The sequence below is a fragment of the Syngnathus acus genome, chromosome 15 (genome assembly GCF_901709675.1).
Source record: "Syngnathus acus chromosome 15, fSynAcu1.2, whole genome shotgun sequence".
NCBI lineage: Eukaryota > Metazoa > Chordata > Actinopteri > Syngnathiformes > Syngnathidae > Syngnathus > Syngnathus acus.
The window spans coordinates 722,100-745,185 of NC_051100.1; the positions used below are offsets into that span (position 1 = coordinate 722,100).

Below are 23,086 nucleotides of genomic sequence, written 5' to 3' on the forward strand. Positions count from 1 at the left end.
ACAAACCTGTAACAATTTGTTGTATGATAAAGTGCATGTTATAAATACGCTCTGTTCCATGTGACAATCGAAAGAAAAACATTCACATGCCAGACACTGATAATACTGAAGATACGGAAAATGTTTGGAATGTGTTAAGATCAAAAAGAGCGACGTGTACTATACTAAACATTTCTTGGATCAAACAAAGAAATGGACGAAATAATCAACTGTTATTTTTTGGTAAATTGTCCCGAGTATCCTGGATCATCAATGCCTTGCATTCCATTTCGGATCAATTTCTTGGCATGCAAACATAATAAGTTGTTCTCTGGATTCAAATCGTGGTCATATATTGTAAATAACAATATTTTGCCAAAAGACAAAACAGAGAAGCTTGGTGTTAGTCCTATGACAATTCCTCCTCAATATATAAATATTTGAAACCTTAGGCTAGAATGTCATACTGCACAATATAGCCTGATATTAGCACAGAATGAGATCTCACATCTTCAGGGAAATAAATGATTGTGGCAACTCTCAAGTTCCTAAAAATGGGAATCTTTATCCTCTGAGAGCAACAACATGGAGCGTCACTGGTGTGAAAAAGGGGATTTCTCCAGCGGAATGGTGCAAGTTGTAATTTGATTGTTTAGTTGCAAAATGCATTCCAATGCAATTATAAAAAGAGTCCTGTTTGAATTAATCCTGGTATTAACCGTTTCTTTGAACTAAAAGATCAGCTGGTGGAGTGTCACACCGTACATAAACAGCTTATATTCTTTTTATAATGCTTATCAATGATAAATTCTTTCATATTTAAAGTGGGATGTCAACATGTTTGTATGATAATAATTATTGCATTATATGTGTTCTTCAACAAGTTCAAAAACCCTGTTTTCCTGTAATCGCACAGACGGAACAACTGAGCTCCTCCCACCAAAACCAACTCAAAATAAACAAAGCACAAATTCAAATGTAAATACATTTGAAATAGAATTCCTTTTCTAATGTTTTAACATGAGAACAAAGTGGAATAAAATAGGCCCAAAATCAAAATAACAACAGACAAAGATTTGTAAGGATACTGTGCAAGAATCAACAGGTTTCAACAGTTGTGGAAGTCATTTGAGGAATCAGTGCGAATTCTGTGCTGTTTGTGGACTCCCCGTAGTGGCGTAAAAGTACTCAGGAGCGTTCGCAAACCTACATTTAACATGCTCTAAAATCTAGTACAAATATTCAAATACTGTAGAACAAACCTACCAAATTGGGACAAATCTAAACATTAGGCCATACAAAATACAAAGTTTCTCGACGGAAAAAAAAGAAAGTATTCAAGCGAGGATGTCCTGATGTCTTCTAGAACATCTTGAAAGGGACCATCCATCTACCAAAGAGTGGCTAGTCAAATAATGCCATCAGTGTCTATTTCGTCAGAATAGGAAAGGAGCAAAAAGCAGCAAAAAGTTATTTTGTGTCCTTTGCTTCTCTGTGACGACCCTGTCACTCCTACTGTGTTCGCAGTGCTCGAGCCAAACTGCTTCATCTTACAAGGAGAAGCATCCCTATAATCAGCCCATCGGACCATTTGGATGACAACAAAGAAAGAGAGGTCATTTTCTCAAGCTAGTTTGGGCTCTATAGTGCAAGAGCATTTGTTCCCCAATCTTAACACACGGTGCATCGAAATCAAGTCATTCCAAAACATCCAAAGCAGTTGTGCTTGTCATCTGTAAAGAAGTGTTTCTCTCCTAAGAGTGGATTGCAGCGACCCTGGCACCATAAATCAATCAACCTGTTGAGGGTTCGGTGACCTCCAATGTGCGTATGACACCGCTAAATAATAGGTCAGCCATCTGGGGTTATTTACACGACGCTATGTACAAATGGCAACCAAAAGCAAACTAATTCATTTGAAATACAAACCATCGCTACGTCAGCTGTGTTGTAACATTTACAAAATAGGAGCGGGCGGGTAATCACGCCCTGGTGTATTTGGGATACGTATGAGTCGAGAGACAATGGGTCCCATCGCTTAATGCTATCAATCCTGGACCATAATCCGGAATATGTATGCTCAGATAATGACAGCTGGGACATTGTCTCATTTGCAGAACAAGCGAGCCCATACCAGTTTATTGACTTGGAATCGCATGGCTGGCACAGTGCTAAATTCCACCGTTTCCTCAAAACGAGAACGGTCGACAATGTCGTCACAGGAGGAAAACAAAACAAACATCAGAGAGCTGTGCTTGTCGCTGCCGTTGTCATCCCGTGTGGGCCGTCCCTCCTCTTTTCATACTGATAAATAGATAGATAAATAAATAAATAAATAATACACACATTTGTGATTTCCACTGAGGGAACGTTGTCTGCACATTAATCTCGTTAATAAGATTTGCAATTTTGGTACGCTGCCATCCTATTCAACTTCAAATGCCACGTCGGAAAGTGTGTGCGTGTGCGTGTGGCTTAGTCATCCCTGCAGGTGGGCAGGTTGACAAAGGTGAAGATGTTGTACTCGATGAGGCAAGAGAAACACAGGAAGACGGAGTAGAGGAGGAGACACGTGAGACCGAGGCGCTTGTCCAGCGTCCACTTGTTGAGGTGAACGCCAATGACCTGAACACACACACAGGCACACAAGCACACGTCGACGACGATGAGTCGATACCGCCGCTTCGGAAGCTGAAGGAATGGAAAAATGAACGCATCATGCGCTATAAATATTTCAGCCCAAAACGCTGCATCTTTTGTCGCAGGAATAATTACCATTGGTGAAATAATCATTCGCATTCATTGAAGGAACCAATGAGGGATGCCGGCCGGCCTGCATCCCAAAGACTGAAAGCGCTTCACTGCACACTCACCGTCAGAAACACAGACGCCAACAGAAGGCCGACAGAAAAAATCAGTCCTTTGCTGTATAACTTGATCTGCAACAAAGTGTTTGAATTGAATTTGACTGCAATCAAACCAAAAGTAACTGTGTGCTTTGGATGGACTTTTGATCTGCCGCTTACGTCGGAGCCGTAGTTGATGGCTAGTGTCTTCAGGGCCCAGGGGAGGCCAAGTCCCACCAAGATGTCAAACACATTGCTACCGATGGAGTTGGACACCGCCATGTCTCCCATTCCTGCGCAGAAAGAAGCACCGGGAGAAAGTTGGTAAGGCGACTGGGGAGAACAACAACAAAAAAACAGACAGCGTGGGCAGCTCGGCTGGGGGTTCAAAAAGGTCAGAGCGGTGTCATCACGCGTCTGACCCGAAGAAAGCGTGATTTGAAGAGAGCGCAAAGCCAAGCCGAGCCGAGCGATGGCCAGGGCGCGTCCGGAAAAACGGACCTGTTTCAATATTTGATGACAGGAGCTAAAAGAAGCACGGATCAAAAGACAGTTGAAGGATCCCTGTTGAAGTGTCTGCCCACTTTTGTTGTTATACGCCTGCCTGTGTGACTGTCTGAGCCCACCTACCTTGTCTTGCCACGATGAGGCTGGCCATACAATCGGGGACACTGGTCCCAGCTGCCAGGAAGGTGATGCCCATGATGACGTCGGGGATGCCCAGAGTGAAGCCAATCACCGTTACCTGAGACATTTTAGAATAACGCCGCTTATTCCAGAGATCATCATCTTTGATGCTACATTCGAACAATAACACATAACTACAGAATATACGTATGTTTAAATGCTGTGGGATTAGTTTCATTGTTGAAATGTAAAGCGCAAGATTTCAACTTGGAATCATTCTAATTGATCAATCAACTAAAACTGTAAAATATGGAATATGGTACAGGTTAAGCATAGGGCCCCTGGAAACAAACATTACATTTGTTGCTGAATAGCCCTGATTGACAGTGTTAATAAAATCAAATGGCGGGAGAATGGCTGCATGTTTTCCATCTCAGCCACAAGTCAATGCAAGTGGGTTTGGGCGAGAGCGTGAAAACTCTCACCATCCAAACCATGAAGTAGGAGAAGGCGGCGATCCACAGGGTTGAGGAGACAAACGACAGCATGAACCAATTCTCCCAACGTGGCGTGGAACAGTTGGGCACGGTGAAGTAGAGCAGCAGGCACAGAGGCCAGGCCAGCAGCCACTTCACTTTGTTGCATATACCCGCTGCAATACACACGCATGAAAAATGACATTAGAAGAATAAATAATACAATTACAAGATAAGTCATTTCCACTTTGATACAAATCGGATTCATTTGATACAAGCCGAATCGGAATGTTGCAAGCCCTGTGTAACTTGCACATTTGATTAGGATTTCACGCTAAATGGATTTCATGAAGCAGCGCAACACTTTCTTGTGAAGAATTAAATGATTTGAATTGTTTTGCTGGGATGAAACTTCATATACATATACCATACATGAAACAAAGATGTTATGCTACAAATGCATTCTTTTATATTTCAAAACAACCTAACTAAATACGAATGCTATTTGCACCAGAAGCTGGGATGTTTGACAAGACTTCTTTCAGCTACCTGGACACTGGAAGGGCACAAAAGGTCCTTCTCCATCTTCTTCTTCTTCCTCCTCATCGTTTTCGTTATTCTCATTGTCCTCGTTCTCCGTCTCATTGCCTGCCTCGTGATCCTCCCGCCGCACGTTGACACCGCGTTCTGCTCCAGACAGCCCGTTTTCTATAGCCCGCTTGCCCGCCGCCGCCGCCGCTCCTTTCGCGGGCCCGTCCGAGTCGCCGTTGATCAAAGTTTGTGTGTTGATCAGACGTTGCCTCTGTACGCACATCGCAAACATCATGTCATCATCCCTCTGAGATAGTGTGTTATGTTAGATGTCATTGGAAGTAGCCACAATCTTTCTTAAAGGGCTAGTGTGTGTGTGTGTGTGCGTGTGTGTGTGTGCGTGTGTGTGTGTGCGTGCGTGTGTGTGTGTGCCCTTGCCTCAGTGATGAGCATTCGGGAGGCCATGGTGAGGCGTGTTCTCGGGGAGAAATGGCTGGTGATCATGATTCTCATGCCGGCTTCTGAGAAGGACAACTGGTGGGGGTATGCTGAAAGAAGCTCATCAACCATCAACACGGATGTTTTCCTGTGGTGGTTTGCTTTACGACACACACACACACACACACACGGACACACACGCACACACACACACACACACACACACACACACACACACACACACACACACACACACACACACACACACACACACACACACACACACACACACACACACACACACACACACAGACGCACGTACACACAGGGTCAATACATTACGGATGCACTAAACACTATGAACAGCTAATCAGTCAAACAAGCCTTCTGAAAACACACACAAGATGTATTGAGACGTTTGTCCGTTATAATAACAACAATTGGAAGTAAAAGCAGAAAAGGCATCATTTTTGCTCGTAGTATTTATTGACGTATTTTTTGGCGCCATCTTGTGGCACAACGGTGTAAAAGAAGGACACTTGAGTGAGTTGGGAATGGTCATTTAGCTAAATGTAGTGCTTTGCTGCCATCATGTGTCAAACACTACAACTTAAGAGCTTTTACCAAGTAGGCTAGCGTCTACCTTTTTTCAGCAGGACGGCAGTCGCATCAGAGCCATCGTCTAGCTCGCCGTTACTAGCGGCGCCGTTCCTTAAACTGGATGAGTTCTTCTTTTGCCTCTCCAGAAAGCGTACCACATGGGAGTTGAGTCTGCAGGAAACCAACCCAACACTTAAAACTAGACTCATTTTCAGTTTCGTTTGACTTGATATCCATTTTGTTATTAAACTTACTTCATGATCAAAATATAGACGAAATACATCAGAATCAAGGTGAGTGCTTCCCACCTAAAAAGCACAATAAATAACTTTTTTTCTTTTTTCTTTTCTGGAACTGTCAATGGGAGAAAATGCTGAATTTCATAAATGGAACTTACCAAACCACTTTTTCATCATATATGAACTACAATAAGGAAAGAAGGGGATATACTGTTAGGTCAACGAAACGTTCCATTTCTACATGCACTGTAATGTGGAAAAATGAGAATGCAACACAAGACACAATTAAAAGTAGGCACTTACCACAATAAGAGCAGAGATAGACAGAGTGTAGTAGGTGGAGTCTCTGAGCAGAGGCCAGCAGGACAGATGGATGGTCTGGGGAGAACAATCAGAAAGAAAAAAAAAAAAGAAGAAATATTCACTCACACAAATGTGTTGACTACAAATTACTGGGTGATTTTTAGTTTCCACACAACTGCATTATTTAGAGGAATAGTAAATCAGTATCGTAATACTTATTTGACTTTGTAATATGACGGATTCATCCAGTTGAGAAAGATGCGCTTGACTACTGTCACTTTTAACCAGATAAACACATCAGTGCGTTGCGCTTGCATAATATGTCATTAGATAGGAAAAACATTCTTTCAAGTATGTTTCGCAGTTGCTCAAAGGATTAAAGGGGCAGAGAGGGACAGACGGGATTTTCCGACTGAGGCTGACAATACGTGGGAACTGTGATGTGCCTTCATGAAAGAAAGAAAGAAAGAAGAAAAGAAGAAAGAAAGAAAGAAAGAAAAGAAAGAAAGAAAAGAAAGAAAGAAAGAAGAAAGAAAGAAAGAAAGAAAGAAAGAAAGAAAGAAAGAAAAGAAAAGAAGAAAAGAAAGAAAGAAAGAAAGAAAGAAAGAAAGAAAGAAAGCCATTCAAACCAATACAGCTCAGCGGCCTAGTGGTAGAGTGTTCGCCCTGAGACTGGCAGGTTGTGGGTTCAAAGCCCGGCCAGCCGGGTCATACCAAAGACTATAAAAATGGGAGCCATTGCCTCCCTGCTTGGCACTCAGCATTAAGGGTTGGAATTGGGGTGTTAGATCACCAAATGATTCCCGAGGGCGGCACCGCTACTGCTCCCCCAGGGGATGGATTAAAATCACACGGGGATGGGTTCAATGCAGAGGACAAATTTCACCACACCCAGATGTGTGTGTGACCATCATTGGGACTTTAACTTTAAATGACAATCATTTGAAGACACGATGCAATTCTTTCTCTATCCAAACCATTTCTCCTTGACCTTCTTGAGCTCAATTCTCATTGTGGTGACAAGTGAAGAAGGCTTTTGTCACATCCTGGGGAAATTTGGGAATGACCTTTCTCGTATGAACTCTTTTGAACACTCATCGCCCTGATCTGGAGCTGTTCTGGAGATCATTGCAATGTCTCAAAGCAGGCTTGATTGCCTCACAAATGAAAGACTCAATTGTTTTTGTCCTCAGGGATGCGTTTGAAGCTCATCTTCAGTTTATCTATTTTATTGTAAATGATTGCCTGCAAATGGGGAATTATGAAGGTCCTCGAATCCCCGTAACCGTTGGATTATGCAGATGAAATGTCTTTGAGTGCGTAGCCAAGCCAAGCCAAGCTGAAGTACTTGACTACAAACAACAATGTAGCTGACCTGCATGGAAAAGATCCCACATACTCCAATAATGCAGAGGATATTGAAGACAGCTGAGCCAACGATGGTGCCAACCCCAACATCCCCTTTCGTAATGAATACTCCTGCAAAGCAGAGACATCAACACTCATTACTGCACATGTTGAGTCGTTTGTTTACTTTATGGGGGGGGGGCATACATTTTTGATTGCTTCAAACATCACTTTCTGGTCAGCCTAAAGTACGTATATCAAAAGAATGCTCTGGCTTTAGAGGCCCCAAGTTTTGATAAACACAATTTGAATCTACAGTTTAGAATTGGTACCGCACATATTGTCTGTAGACTTAGAAATGGCGACACGCATGTCAAGTGTGACGGAATAATCTTCGAGGAACCACTGACTGATTTGGAGGCGTTCAATAGGAATCTTTATTCGTATGGATGCGTATTGTGTACGTTTGTCACCTATGACCGAGGTGAACAATTCAGGCGCTGAACTTCCTGCAGCCATGAAGGTTGCCCCTGCAACATCCTCACTGAGATCAAGACGCTAGTGGGGGAGAAAAAGCAATATGAAAAGTGAAAGAAGAATCATCATGGCGGCAAATGTTGCTAAAACAATGATATAGGATTTACCTCACATATCTTGTCTAATGAGGGGACGAAGTAATCGTCACACACAAGGGCCAAGGCATAGAACATATAGACAGCCTGCAAACACACACACACACACACACGTTCTCCCTGGTAATTAGAATGCATTCTCATGTGTGAAGTACCAATGATTTCTAGGAAGCCAGACTATTTTGTTACTTATCCTTGAAACTTGAAAAAAAAATCGACTGTCTACAAAGATAAAAAAACCCAACTACAAATATTGCAGATCAATATTATACGGTGAGGCTTTACAGCTGAAAAGACACTCACACAGAGGACATGCAATCCCACGGCTCCGTCAATGCGCTCCTGGTTTGTGAAGTAGTCTCTGGGGAACTCGTGAATAGCTGCAGACAAAATAGAACACAATGAAAGAACCAAGCCCGTTATCATGATTATCCAGTGAGAAATGAGAAACGTCTCAATAGCTTCGCAGCGACCTCCAAACACTTCAAAAGACCTGATCAAAGAGTAGAGTTTGTGCTCGGTGAGAAATATCATTTCAATCAGGTGGTGACCTCAACGACACAATGAATTCATCGTTGTGCATGTATCGTTAGCCAATTGGAAGAAAAGAAGCCACATGGTCATCCTGCACAATTCCCAGGATTACATGGAAGTGTGCATACAAGCGCTTGGGTTAAAAATAGCTGTGGCCCAGCATGACCCACTCTGTGTGTCTTTGTGTGGATTTGGGTTTTGCTTGGCAAGCTCCATTGTGTGTCTTGGTAACTTGCTGTATGTGGATGCGTTGAGGTGCCAGTGTAACAGAACGGCAACCCAATGTGCAGTGACATTCTCGCTTTCTCTCCCTCCCTCCCTCCCTCCCTCAGTATAGCCCAGAGCTTGTGAGTCAGGCAGGCCATGGCACCTGCAGCCTGCCTGTGTGTGTCTATGCATAGGAAGAAGATGAGAGAACAAGGTGAAGCTAGCAGAGAAGTCATCAAAAATGAAATCATGTGGAGGAGCTACTCATAGAGAAAAAAAATCTATATATACGTATATATGTAGAAAAAACAAATGATAGAAAAAATACGTATATAAAAATAGGGTCATTGCTTGACCTCAGGAGATTGACCTGGCCCTCTTTAAATTGAACTCTTTGCTGTCTTTTACTGCTACGTATGTTTCCATATTCTCCGGGGTCCTTCTGCACTGCAAAGGGCTTTGGCTGAGAACGTTGTCCAAAACACTTGAGAAATCATCCCAACGTTTTGGTCAGCAGTCACATCATCAATAAATACAAAGGTCCAATATTGATGGAGCTGAACAGAATTTGAAATGGAACTGTACAACGCATGTCATAACAACTCAGTCAGATATACTCAGCATCTGAAATGATCTAGGATTGTGATGGAGGATATTTAAACAGACCAGCAATGATGTAACCTTCTAGTACTGTTCTAATCTCATTAAGTATTCTATGAAGAAAAAAAAAACTGCATGTCAGAGCGTGAGTGAGACAAAAAGCATTGTATAATCTTTGCATTTAGAAAAGAAGGTGAAAAATCAATGCTTACCCTATCTGCTGCGCTAAAGCCATTTGGCTAAGTATATAATCTGATAAAAGGCTATTAGAAAGCTGTTGGGCCATCACCTCGGAATAAATAAGGTCAAAGTGGGTGTGCAGATGTGTTGGAAATCGCCCCTTTGGTGGTGCCCAAGAACAAAAAAGAAAAGAATTCCAGTTGGGTCAGATTTGGGGAAAAAGATTCATTTGAATATTCTTAAAAGTAAGATGATAATGCAGTGAGTCGCAAAAGGATTGTTTTCTTTTTTATAATTACAATAGAAAAACATTATAATCTCCATCGTTCCATAATGTCAATTTATCCCCAAAAATCGTGGTAAACTGCATGGTGAGTGTGACCTGATGAAGAAATCTGGCGTGTAGGGGCAGAGTCAGCTGCCAAATCCCTGAGCTTGGTGAGATCAACGTGGATTGACCCAAGCAGAGACGGACGGCTTGTCACTTGAGGGTTGGAAACAACAGTCAGCCCCCCTCGCCCCCACCTCCTTGCATAATACCACAAGCATTACGTAAGAGTTGTGTGGCACTCATACACACACAGACAGAGAGAGAGAGAGACAGAGACAGAGAGAGAGAGAGAGAGAAATCTGACAAATCCTATACATCATTAAAGGCGTAATGGGAGACCTCGCTGTTTTCAGAGCAGCGGGAAAAAAACACTCTTCATGCAGATGACAGATGGTGTTTCCTCTATCCACAATAAGCTCGCTGTTGCACACACACACATTGTAAACACAATAAACAGGCTCAACTTCAGCCCTCTTCAAAAGTTGATCCAAAAACATCTACATTTGTCACATTAAAACAACAAACAAAGAAAAGAAAGCAAAAAATAACTTTAAATACAAGAGGAAGTTGAGCAGCATCCCAAATTGGCTTCAGCGCTCGCTCCACTGTACAACTTCAAGGAAGAATCATTCAAACACAACAAAAGCCTTCTCTTGAGAAATAACGTTGTTTGGGCAAATAGTTTTTAAAAGTCACTTTGGAGAAATTGGAGACTTCAATTGCAGACATTTCATAAAAAGAAGAAGTGATTCATTTATTTGGATGACATTAGAGATGACTCAGTGTCCTTCAAGCACGGAAGAGTCCTTCCCATTCTTGTGTCAATCTCTATTTAGAGGGAGGAGAGGAGAGGAAAGGAGAGGAGAGGAGGCTGCAGCACAAATGCAGCCACTTACTTTATGAAAAATGGAAGCCAATGCCATGTAATACAGGGCTCATATGAAAAAGCTTTGTTTAAAAGCATGTGATTGCATGCAATTGCAACATGCACACACAGGCAGCAGCATGTGGTTGCATTTATTTTCTGCCACAAGTACCTCAATATATGCGGGTGGTATTACCTAACACATCGACCAATCGTGAATGGAAAGAAAAAGGGCAGACTTGCAAGAAAACACACAGGGAGAAGAAAAGAGTTTGTAGGATGAGCAGTATTTCCTTTTGATTGTTTCAACATCACTAAAGTGTCAAATTTTGTTTCTCTTGTTTCTCATTTTGTATAGTGTATTTGTTTATGTATGTATACGTTCACTTTCGTATATATGCATATATAAATATGACGATTTAATATTTAGCTAGTTATGCTTGTGTTTATTCATTGATGTTTATTCATTTATATATATATATATATATATTATTATTATTTTTTTTTTTCTTTCTTAAACACTTGAATAATATTTGATGTCACAGCACTTTGTTTGTTGTGCACTTTGATTATACAGGAGTGGAGCTCCTTACAAGCCCTAGGCTTCGTCTCCCTCCCTGCACTGTTATTTGTTATAATAATATGTGCTAAACAATAAACTAAACTAAACTAAACTTCCTTGACAGCACTGTTGAATGACACAAATATGTCCACTGTCTGGAATGACCCTTGAACAATTTAAAAAGTCACCACTTACACAGTGATGGAGAAGAAGGAAGGGAGAAAAGAGCCCCAAGAGCTGAACAACACTTGAGGTTGCTTGGCTTCCTCTCTATTCGGGGATTAACAAGTGTCTGCAGCCTGAGGGCACAATTAGCTGCAGACACTGGCTCAGCCAATGGCTGCAGGCTGCTGCTGCTGAGCATGCTGCTGCTGCTGAGCATGCTGCTGCTGCTGAGCATGCTGCTGCTGCTGAGCATGCTGCTGCTGCTGAGCATGCTGCTGCTGCTGAGCATGCTGCTGCTGCTGAGCATGCTGCTGCTGCTGAGCATGCTGCTGCTGCTGAGCATGCTGCTGCTGCTGAGCATGCTGCTGCTGCTGAGCATGCTGCTGCTGCTGAGCATGCTGCTGCTGCTGAGCATGCTGCTGCTGCTGAGCATGCTGCTGCTGCTGAGCATGCTGCTGCTGCTGAGCATGCTGCTGCTGCTGAGCATGCTGCTGCTGCTGAGCATGCTGCTGCTGCTGAGCATGCTGCTGCTGCCGTACAAACCGCTCCAATGATGCAACAAATGATGACTTAAGTGTTGCGCTATTTCCTAACTCACTGAAATATTCTATATTGCTATCATTTTGATATGCGTCATCTGAAATAGCAGGCGCTGCTGACTGCTGAGCTCCCAGAATTTTCAGCAGTGGTGCTTTTCAACATCAGCAGTCTGACCATGCTACCTGTCCATCATTCAAAAACGTTCAGAAGGAGCACGTTCACAAAAATGCTCAAAATATGAACGTGTTTGTCAACGGTCCTTCATTAAACGCGTTGAGGTACAACACTGCATGTCACTCAGGAAGAAAAAGATTTCGACTAAGCATCGTTATTGTTTATGTTGTCCCTTCAACCTTTGTATACTTCTCTCTCTACTGTGCTGAAGACCACAAGGGATAAGTCACATTCAAGGAACCTAGTATCGATTTCTGACTCACGGAACCTCAGAAAGCAGAAGGGTCACCAAGGGAGAAAACTTGTGAAATCAATCACGCTGGGCCTAATCCAAGTGTGTGAACACAAGAGATACGAGCGAGAATCCGCTTTGCCGTCTTGCACGTGTCCGTCCGTCCGAAGAATATGAGTGACAGGGGGAAGGGCATTGTGATGCACATGGACAAAACCACACACTGAAAACTTGTTGTTTGTGTACTCGTGCGTGCAACGCTGAGCTAAAGGTTACATGCTAATAGTGGCATTTAATCGGGCGGGGAGGCGGCAAGAAGTCAGATCAGAGGTGGCCATTCCATTCCGTCGGAAGGAAGGAAGGAAGGTTGCTTAATCCATCACTGACAGGCGGCCATTTGGCCCATTGACGACAATGTTTTAAAAGACTAAAAACTAGGTTTTCATCAATCAACAGGGTCAAGTACCGACGGAGCACTCAATGTGTCACAGATGAAAACATGCCCCGCTTGTCTCGTGCGTTCATTATATTTCACAGGTTTGTTTGAGTCGACTATATTGACCATCTACTGTACGTACGGTAGGTGGTGGCGTGCACCAAAGAGAGAATCCTGTTTTTTTATTTGAACACTGTCCCTGAACTTTTAATACTGCTGGTGACAAACGTGTGCTTGGAAGTTGACGCGCGGTAAGCAGCAGCAGCAGCAGCAGCAGCAGCAGCAGCAGCAGCAGCAGCAGCAGCCTCAAGTAAGTAGGCCACAATGCTGCGTCATTATCAGGCTTGATGTATAATGAAGAGGGATAAAAAAAAAACACCGTTCACACCAGATAAACATCTTGAACCTCTCGAGATGTTTTTCATGACATACCTTCAGCTACTTCATTAAGCCGACACCGCAAGAATCATCATCCTAATATGCAAGTGCTGAGCCCACAGCACACACATTTGACATGACCTTTGTATTAATCCCATCATGCACACGCGCACACATTACTCGCAGTAAATGTTGCTTTTATCCGCGGCCTGATATGATCTTGGTTATTCAAATGATGCGAGCACATCCAGTCAACAGTATGTCTGCTGTGTATTATGCTCATGATTTCGTTTCAGGCCGAGCCTACCAAAGGTTAGGAATGAGTGAATGCACGCACGCACGTGTGTCTTGGTCTGAGCTTGAAGCATGGAGAATCACATTCTAACATAATATCATTTCTGGAATGTAATATTTGATCGCTACAGCGCAAGCAATTGTCAAGCAACCTGATAGCAATTGGAGCATGAAAAAGAGCGGAGCGTAAACAGCATTAATAAAGCAAGCAGGAACGCAAATGAACATTTGGGCTTCTTCCATCTCAGCTATTTCATAATCTTGGCAGGCTCGTCATTCATTTATCCGCTGGCCGCCTGTGCTTTTGGCGGCCACGGAGTGGGCGAGAGCTGCCAAACACGTTGATTTGACATCTCGCAGTTGAGCAGAGAGGCTGTACTTTCCCACTCCCATTTTAGAGTCACCGCGCGCACACACTCATGAATGACATCATCAATTTATCAAACCAAACAACAAAATGTTTCAAAGAAATGATGCAAAGGAAATATTTTTATGACTGTGACCCGAGCACAAAAACAGCGAATGGGCATGTTTTTCGAGAACAAACAACTCCCTGCCATATCAAGTGAGTCACTTTTTAAAAGTTGTAAAAAAATGACAATTCCAGTATTTCTTAATAAGAGCCATTCCACTTTTGTTGTTGTTTCTTTAAAGCTTTTTGCTCGTTCTTGTATTGGGTATTTGAAAAGTCAATCTGGTTGTCACAATTAAATTTGACAAAAATGTGAAGACAATACATGACACATGCAGTTTTAGGTCCATTCAAATTAAAAAGGGTCTTTGGCTGTTTCCGGTTCCATCTCTTACCGAGTTCACACATTTGGCATTATGTTAATAGCTATGTGGCTGAGGAGACTTTATTTCAATTAAACTGTGTTATCTTGGTCCCTGACCTTTTCCCAAAATAACTATCTGACTGCCTGTCTGAGGTCCATCGGATCAAGTTTTTCACTTTGGAAATGGTAACAGGAGGCTCGGTGGTGCACTGGGTTGCACGTCCGCCTCGCAGTTAGGAGGGTGCGGGTTCGATTCCACCTCCGGCCCTCCCTGTGTGGAGTTTGCATGTTCTCCCCGGGCCCGCGTGGGTTTTCTCCGGGCGCTCCGGTTTCCTCCCACATCCCAAAAACATGCTTGGTAGGCCGATTGGAGACTCCTAATTGTCCCTAGGTGTGAGTGCGAGTGCAAATGGTTGTTTGTCTCTGTGTGCCCTGCGATCGGCTGGCAACCGGTTCAGGGTGTCCCCCGCCTACTGCCCGATGACGGCTGGGATAGGCTCCAGCACTCCCGCGACCCCCGTGGGGACTAAGCGGTTCAGAAAATGGATGGATGGATGGAAATGGTAACATCCCTGCTGTGGTTGAACAGTCGTGAATGTCACAAAATGCAGTCAAGCGCTACAGACAGAGAGAGAGAGAGACAGAGAGAGAGAGAGAGATGCTTAACATGGCAGAAAGAAAAATTACAGTACATTAATGATAAAAAAAAATAGATGACATAAGTTAGTTGAATCCCTCAAACAGCAAATCAGAGAAAAAAAATGTAGCCAAAGATATTAAAGTAAGTAGAGTGAATATAACGTTTGCTGCATTGGGGAAAAAAAAAAAGTTCCGTTGAAGTACTGCTTACTTTTTGTAAAACGCGTATTGCTAGCAAGTAAACAACCCCCCCCCCCCCCCTCCCCCCACACACACACCGTACATACACCGGTGACATAGTGCACTGGTTTCCATGGCAGCAGGGGGATGAGGGTCTATTTTCAAAGCTAAAAAAATTTGCATGATCAGCACAACGGTTCTAAAGTGTCGACTCTCATTTCACATACATGGCCGCGCGCGCACAGCTTCCCCCTCATTTTTCAAAAAATGCCATGTTCAGTCTTGTAAAGGCAGGAAAGTACACTAAGTAGTGCGTGTTGAAGAAATAACCAGCTGGATTAGAGATTGTTGCACATGAATATTTTCACTTAACCTTCAGAATTCAGGAAAACACAGAAATGAATTGAGTGGTTGATTTGCCTCCAAAGAAGAGAAAAACATGAAAAACACGTCCCTCCCTATTCTTTGACTGATGAAAAAAGCTGTTCATCCGCAAGTCTACTAAGCGGACATTTCCTCGAGGCAAAGCAACGATTCTGGAGAGATGGACAGACAAAATATCAACGCTCCAGCCACAGCTGTGACTCACACAGACCACAAAAATAGAGCTATAGAAAAGTAAGTCCAAGCGTATCCTCGCTCGCTCCCTCCCTCCCTCCCTCCCTCACCCTGCACTTTACTAGCACACAGTCGGGGTGGGAGGAATGCTGGATCAGAGACTTGCAAGCCTTTTCACCTTGAAGGATATCCAAGGAAGCATTCTGACAAAAGGGCCTGGCTATTTTGGGGCCATTGCTGTCACGTGCGTGAGCATCACTCTTTGGCATGTTGCATAGTGCCTCCCTTTTCCTCTCATGTGTTTGGGCCAAATCTCCCCGAAACAAATTCACACATCAACAAAGGTTCTATTTTTACAGAAGGAAACAGCGGGCCCCATTCTTGTGCTCAGTGCAAGTCGAGCCCAAAGCGCGGGCGGTCAGTGGAGATTTCTTTCTTTTGCTATTTTCCCAGACAGGTAGAAATGGGCCAAAAAGGGCGGCGTGCGCCGTGATGGGATACGACGTAACCGAGTCCCGTCCGATCGCAGTGAAAGCCCTCCTTTGCATTAAAATCAGGGCGCTTGGAGCGCACGCCATGCAGAAATGGCTATGTACATACGTACATACAGGTACGTTGCAAGATCTCCCCTTGCGGATTTGAGAGCGATGAAAGCCACAAGAATCATCCCTATTAAGTGTTTCACATTTGAAACTGTGTCCTTAACATACTGCACTTCATCCAATGAGATGACAAACCCAAATGTATGTGGATCTTGAAAGTGAAAAATGAAGTGTGTGTGTGTGAGAGTGTGCAATACATGTGTGGTGTGTTTACAATGAGATGAAGAGAATGCTTGGCAGGGGATCAGCCTTGTTCAGGCCCAGCCGGGATCCCACATGGAAAACACTCGTGCGCTCCGTGCCAGGAGAACAACACAATCGTGCGCAAAAAGACAACATGGGTTACACAACGAGGGAGTGGGCAGCAGCTATGTACGTTACGTATAGATTTGACTTGAGCTGAGCAGCACTGTCCAAGTAACAAGTCTCTCTTCTCTGCGAGACTAGTCTTACCTGGTTCGGTGCAGTTTCTGTCAAGCTCCGAGAAGCGCTTCGACTGATTGTCATAGAAGTCTTGCAGAAGGTGACGACTCTCCCACCTCGGCTCTTCCAGTATTACGGAGCTTGAAACGTGGTGTGCTGAGAGAGTCGGTCGGAATGGGACAAAACAGAGAGGGGTATGTGAGTGCTGATCATGACAGAGACCATAAAACTCATCTTTTATGAAGAAATAAATAGTCAACTTGGGCTAACAAAAGTCGATTTTAGGGCTGAACAAGTGTCTTTTCCACAAAAGAAAGCCCATTGATTCTTTTTGGCGCTCCTAAATCTCATCTGAGACCCAAGGTTGAAGGTCCAGTGTTAATTGACATTCGATGGATATTTGCTAAGCCTTCCGTTTGCCACAGAACAAAGAGAGATGACATATGCGTGTTGTGTCAGCACGCTCCTGCAGGACCGCTGGCTGGCTGGCTGGCTGGCTGATATGGAGGGAGGCATGCCGAGCTCCATTCCGGTTCATTCATGTAGGTCACTGCATTCGCAAGCAGCCAGCCCCCTTCCAATCCATCTCCTCTCTCACCATGCAACAGGCCTCAGCATAGGCAGACTTTCCAGAAATAGAAGCAGTCTACACTAAATTTATCAGAACATGATCGATTTTGCAAGCACATTGGAGAACAGAATGTGCACAATGCTGTAGAGGGCAGCTGCGGCACAATTTCTTGGAGACAAATTTCAAGCGCCACCATCCCGCCGGGTGGCAAAATTCTCGCTTTGTTTCCCTGGCTTCCAGTCCCACTTGGATTCGTGGTGTTCTGACGTACAACGCTGACAAAACTGTAAGAATGAAGAGGGTCAGCAAAAAATGCTTTGGAAGGTTTTGGCTGTCAGTGAAAAAGCAGGTGGTATTGCTCCTTCTTTGGGGCAAAATCACAAGTCGCAAGCGTACAGTGCTAGTTGTATTGTGTACAATTCGACAGAGAGAACCTGAGGGTGAAATCTGCCAAGCTGCATCAGTGCTAGGCTGCCCTTGCTTTTACACAGTCCTCTTACTACTTACGATATGTCCTTTTTCGGAGACACGGTGTCCACATGACCTAAACGTAAGACTACAATATGACAAGGTCAAAGCAATATCGTTTCATAATAACGCTAGCTATCACCCACAAGAGAGTCAGTCTGCTTTCGCTTTGCTGCGGAACGCAATTATGACTGGGATCGCACATGAGTGGATTAAATAGGTTGAAAAAAAAATGGACAATTACATTTTGACCTTGCAGTAGACTGCAACAGAAGAGGACTGAAGCAGAATAGCATGGAACGTCCTCCATACTAACAGGATCCATGAAGTCATTGATTGAGTCGCTCATTGATTTGAACCGAGCCACAAGAAGGAATCAAATTGCAAATGATAATCTTCACGCCAAACACACCCTTTCAGATCAATCAGACTTTTTGGTGATGATAAATTAGCAGTGAAGCCAGACAAAAGGGAACATCTGTCCACAGACCTCATTGTTGCGCTTTACTAATGATACGATTACAAATGTGAACTGAAATACGTGTGTGTGTTTAATTTGATGGATCTCCTCGTACCTGCACAACTCTTCCAGCCTCTGGATCTAGGCCAACTATGCAGTGCATTTTTATCAGATGAGCGTGGTATAGAAAGAAAGAAAAAAAAGAAAATGCTTGTGGGAAATCATTAGCATCAAGAGATAGATATGCTTGTCTACATATTTCTCCCAATAGCAAACACACTCCTATCCTCACCGCTTGCTGTGTCCTATATTGTCCAGAGTCCGACGGGTATAGGTCCAAGTCGACCCCATAACGTCAAATAACACGGCCGCCCATCGCTCCTCAATGTCATCCCTAATTAGCTACTTCATCTTCATTAGCGTTCTTTGACAGATGTGTTCATGCATGAAAGAAAGAAAGAAAGAAAGAAAGAATATGGCTAGGGTTACAGAGATGCTTTCCATTCCTTGCATGAAAAAGGGCGATGTAACTTGAAACTGAGAATGAACTCTATTTCCGGATCCATCACTGGTATGATTCGAAAATGCAAACTAGATCAAAGGCTCATCCATGCAATGTGTTCCACCAGACAGTAAAGCGGTCAATGATTATGCAAATTCCCGAAACTTGGACTAGCAGTGAATTCAGGCCGAATGTATTTGAACATTAGCCTTGCCATGCAATTTACTGCGTGTTGCGTCATCTTTGATCATTTCCATCACTCCAAGGCTCTGTTTTGGTGCTCCAGCACACACACATTCGAATTCATGTTTTCTGCTGCTTGCCTTGCTTGACATTGGTGTTGGACTTTGAAATGAAAATAGAGACACCCAGTCACCTAAGAGTACGATTCATCAGATTGGCATGATTAAAAGCTTCATCGAAATGTGATTGTTTGCATTGTTCCGGTGCACAAAAAGGCTCTGCAGGCTAATCGCTCATGGAGAGAGAGAGAGAGAGAGAGAGAGAGAGAGAGAGAGAGAGAGAGAGAGAGAGCTCTGTGACACTGTCTGCTACCTGACACTACTTTGATATAATTATTCATGAAGAGATCAAATACATTGGTGTATATGATCTTTTTGCCTCTGATTTAGAATGAAAATGGCGACTCAGGAGATGGATACAAATTTCAACACAGTATGGGAATTCACTGATTCGGTCCCCGTTTCTATCAAATATGAATTGACTGCCACTATTTTGCCCACTCACCAGCACACACGTCACAAACGCTAGGCTAAGCTGATGAAGTGGAGGAACAATCAACAAGAGGTACTTGACAGAAGTAGTCCTTTCTGCAGCCATAGTTATCGCGTTGCTAAAATGCTGACAGCCAAATTGGTGGAAAAAGCTGCTAGAGGTCTTTCATCAGACATAAAGAAGGCAATCGTAGGCACGTTGACGTGGAGCGTCTTTATCATGGGAACCGTTCACTGATGATGATGATATCGCCCTCACATGCCTTGGAAAAGAAAGGACACCTGTTTATTGACCACAGCTCAGAGTTCAACAGAGCCATGCCAGAATGGCTCAGACTAACAGCCACTTCTGCAACGGGGTGCTGCACACACACACACACACACACACACACACACTCCCCAAAATCACATTTGGCATCCAAACATCAGGCACAAGGACAGTCTGTGTGTGTGCTCAGCCCTCAATGTGGAAACACCAATCTCATCAAGTTTTTTGTCTCATGACATGACATGACATTCATTGGCCGGCTCACCGATGAGAAAAAGAGACGGAAATGAGGTGGCTCAGCTGGTGTCACTTTAAATGCTGTAAAGACAAAAGAGATGATTATTGAAGCGGAGGAAAGAACAGCTTGCACCCACCGCCTCTCATCACGAGACTCAAGTGGAGAGAGTCCAAACCTTCAAACTCCTCAAATATTCAGATTGGTTATGTCTCACTGCAGCTTCTTTTTCAGCGGGACCAGTCAAAGACAATTAATGTCAATGAAAAGCAATGTGCTAGGTGCCTCCTGCAGTGTTGATATTCAAGGACGCACGTGGCTTTTTGTCCCCATTGTGACATCCCAGAGTCCAATGTGCCCGCAGACCTACTGTTAGCCAAGTAGGTCTTGGACCCTGCTGGCTGCAGGGCCCTTCTGAGAGCTTTGCGGTGGACATTGGCCATCACGATGGAGCGCCTCAAGCCCAGCTTTGGATCTGGACCCACACCTGAGCCCTCTCCTGCTCCATTTGAGAAAGTCTCACAGTAAGAAAGAAAGAAAGAAAAACAAAAGAAAACATTGATTTAAGATACTGATCATAGGTCAGAGCCCTCTTAATTGTAATCCCATCAAATCATGAGGCTTGTGCAAGACTGCTTAATAGTAAGACATATTTGTTCACCTTCCTTGTCTCAGGCAATTTAGCGCACTGAAATCCCACCTCCCTGTGTTTCTGTCTATTCCTTCTCCATCTCCTTTATCCTACTGTTTCTTATTTCATAGCCTGAGCTGTCCCCACATGCTCCCATTCCTCTTCTCAGCACGCACTGCACTCTTGTCTGTTTTCCTTTTTGTCCAATTTTGTTCCTCTGCTCTGAGTCCCAAGGCTTTGTCAGTACAAAGTGCTCCATCTGTGTCCCCCCCCCCCCCAACCCATCCTCCTAGCAAACACAAAGGACGAGACCCAGCAACCAAAGGTCTGAGTTATGTAAGAAGGTAATGGACACACTAATGCTCATACCAAGAAAGCGTCAATGGCATGTTTATACCATGACCCTTTATTTGTCTTTGCCATTTGTCACAGATGGATGAAAAGGGTCTTTAGCTTGAGCAGTAAAGTTCAGCGAGCATTAAAACCTGGAGATAAGAGCAGCTCATATGGCTGATCCCTCCTTCATATACAGCGTTTGTCATTTGTGTCTGTGGCATTTACCTTTTTTTTTTTTTTTGAGTGGGTGAAATACAACCGAGAAATGGATTTATGGACATGTCACATACATTATCTGGGAATTACAGTTGCGACTTTACCATCAAACTTCCTGTTTTTGTAACAGACTTGCTCCACATGTACACCCTGGTCAGGTCATCAATCAATTCCAGACATATGTATAACCATTCACACTTACGTATATTCACTTCTAATAATAATTGAACCATTATGCATGTTTTTGAAATGAAAGCTGGAGAGATGAGAAATGTCATACAGGGATTGGGACAATATGGCCCACACAGAAATGCAAGTTGCAGCGTTGGGAGCCTGCCATTCCAGCCACCGTGCTGCTTGTCAGAATTAGTCACGTATTAATAAATGCATGCAGCAATCATTTATGGAATTCAATTTCACATTCAGTTGAAGATACTGTGGCTGGGTGGGTGGGTGTCACTGTGCGTTTAACCTTTACCTTCAATGCTTCAAATGAATGAGCAGAAAAGACTGGTTTTAAAACGGTAGACCTCCATAATGCAGTCCAAAACGTGCACAATACAATATATATATATACACACATATATATTCAGCATGCATTTTTTCCGGCTTCTTCTGTTATGTATGGGTGGGCAAAAAAATCCATTCTTTGCTCCTAAATGTCAATTATTGATTATTAGGTAACATAAAAGTGCAAGTGCCGTGTGGAGCAATTAAGTGATAGGTCTGTGTCATTATTTTATGATATATTTTTTATACTTGGTTGCAAATTTGCCTTGTCCCATTAAGGTTGGCCACCATGAGTCACTTCCATGTTTTTGTTACGCCTGATGCTCTTCCCACCCATTTTTCATCACTAACCGATCATTGAACTGGCACGGTCTGCATGAAAGGATGCAGCAAGCAGCACGACGCTACTTTTTTTATTTTTACACACAAGGCAAACATGTAGACGCTATTGCGCTATTTGCTAAGTACCGACTTGAGTTCTTGCACAACAATAGTCAAGGCTCAACATGTCTGAAAGTAGAGCATGTCAGCCACTTCTGACTGTCATTTGTAGCGACGAGTGAAGTGAAATTGTACTCAATTTTCTTGACATACCAACTAAGATATCAAATATTTAATGCCTGCCTGGCTGCCTAAATTGTTGGTATTCATTTTAAAACTCCAGTCTGCAAATATGAATTGTTGTTTTTTAAATGAACAACTTTTGGTGTTCTCTTTCCAGCAAAACAATGCGGGGGGAAAAATGCTGCCAAATGAGCTCTTGACAGTTGCTGCCTCCAAATGTGTTGGCTTGTTGTTCATAGAGATCCTCACCATATGTCCTGCGATAATGCTTTGCATCATCGTCATCAGAATTCATCTCAAATTGACCGACACAATGTCAATAAAACGGAATACAATTTGAGTTTCTGCAATCCAATTGAGATAAAAGCAAACATTAGAGCAACCTAATTGCTATCTGCACGCTTGACATTTGCGAACTTTGCGCGTTTCTCACCTTCCTTGTGTGCCACATTGTTGAGGCCAACAACGAGTCCCAGCAGAATCCCCATGAAGCACATCTGCAGGGCGAACAAGTCCTTTCGCTTTCTCCGCCTGCCTTTACTCCTCTTCCGCCGGCTCAGCATCACACCTACTCCCACGGTTGACTCAGGCATCGCTGCTTCTCGCACCACGCGGGCCATGGCGCTCCGCTCCGCTCCGTTGGTTGAGCGTTCCGGCAGGTCCGGCAAGTCCGGCAGGCAGGCCCGCCCGCCCGTGCAAGGAAGAGGACGGACGAGTCTGGGCTGCAGGGAGGAAGACGGACGCCGAGACGTGCACGGCCAGCGAGCGAGATGGATGGATGCTCGCTCGCTCGCTCTCACTTACTTGAGTGGTGCGGCCAGATGTGAGCAGCGGCTTGTCGATCGATGTACGGCTTGCCAAACAAATTGAATGCGTCCCTGCTGCTATATCCGGCAT

General features: G+C 43.7%; 1 protein-coding gene across 2 annotated transcripts; it reads right to left on the reverse strand.

The window, feature by feature from the left end:
- Window positions 1-2,045: 2,045 nt before the first annotated feature.
- slc24a3 (solute carrier family 24 member 3) lies at window positions 2,046-23,007 on the reverse strand. Of its 2 annotated transcripts, none has more exons than XM_037272511.1 (17): window positions 17,978-18,239; window positions 16,725-16,850; window positions 8,322-8,398; window positions 8,031-8,105; window positions 7,860-7,944; window positions 7,415-7,518; window positions 6,040-6,114; window positions 5,895-5,920; window positions 5,752-5,805; window positions 5,541-5,668; window positions 4,898-5,058; window positions 4,478-4,730; window positions 3,938-4,104; window positions 3,456-3,570; window positions 3,006-3,118; window positions 2,853-2,918; window positions 2,046-2,604 (listed from the first exon to the last, which is right to left on the reverse strand). In XM_037272511.1, the coding sequence occupies exons 1-17, from the start codon at window positions 18,027-18,029 to the stop codon at window positions 2,455-2,457; spliced, it is 1,827 nt and encodes a 608-aa protein (XP_037128406.1). In that variant the 5' UTR covers window positions 18,030-18,239; the 3' UTR covers window positions 2,046-2,454. The 2 variants fall into 2 exon arrangements, with proteins under 2 accessions (XP_037128406.1, XP_037128405.1); XM_037272510.1 differs by lacking the exon at window positions 17,978-18,239 and adding an exon at window positions 22,623-23,007 and having other exon boundaries at window positions 2,047-2,604.
- Between the last annotated feature and the right edge of the window lie 79 nt (window positions 23,008-23,086).

What these genes read in the sequence shown, in the direction of transcription:
- slc24a3 (XM_037272510.1), bottom strand. Translation starts at nt 22,809, where the DNA reads ATGGCCCGCGTGGTGCGAGAAGCAGCGATGCCTGAGTCAACCGTGGGA. An exon ending in ATTGTTCACCTCGGTCATAG is followed by an intron (nt 7,519 to 7,859) that starts GTGACAAACGTA and finishes TCTGCTTTGCAG; the next exon opens with GAGTATTCATTACGAAAGGG. An exon ending in GTCTATATTTTGATCATGAA is followed by an intron (nt 5,669 to 5,751) that starts GTAAGTTTAATA and finishes GGTTTCCTGCAG; the next exon opens with ACTCAACTCCCATGTGGTAC.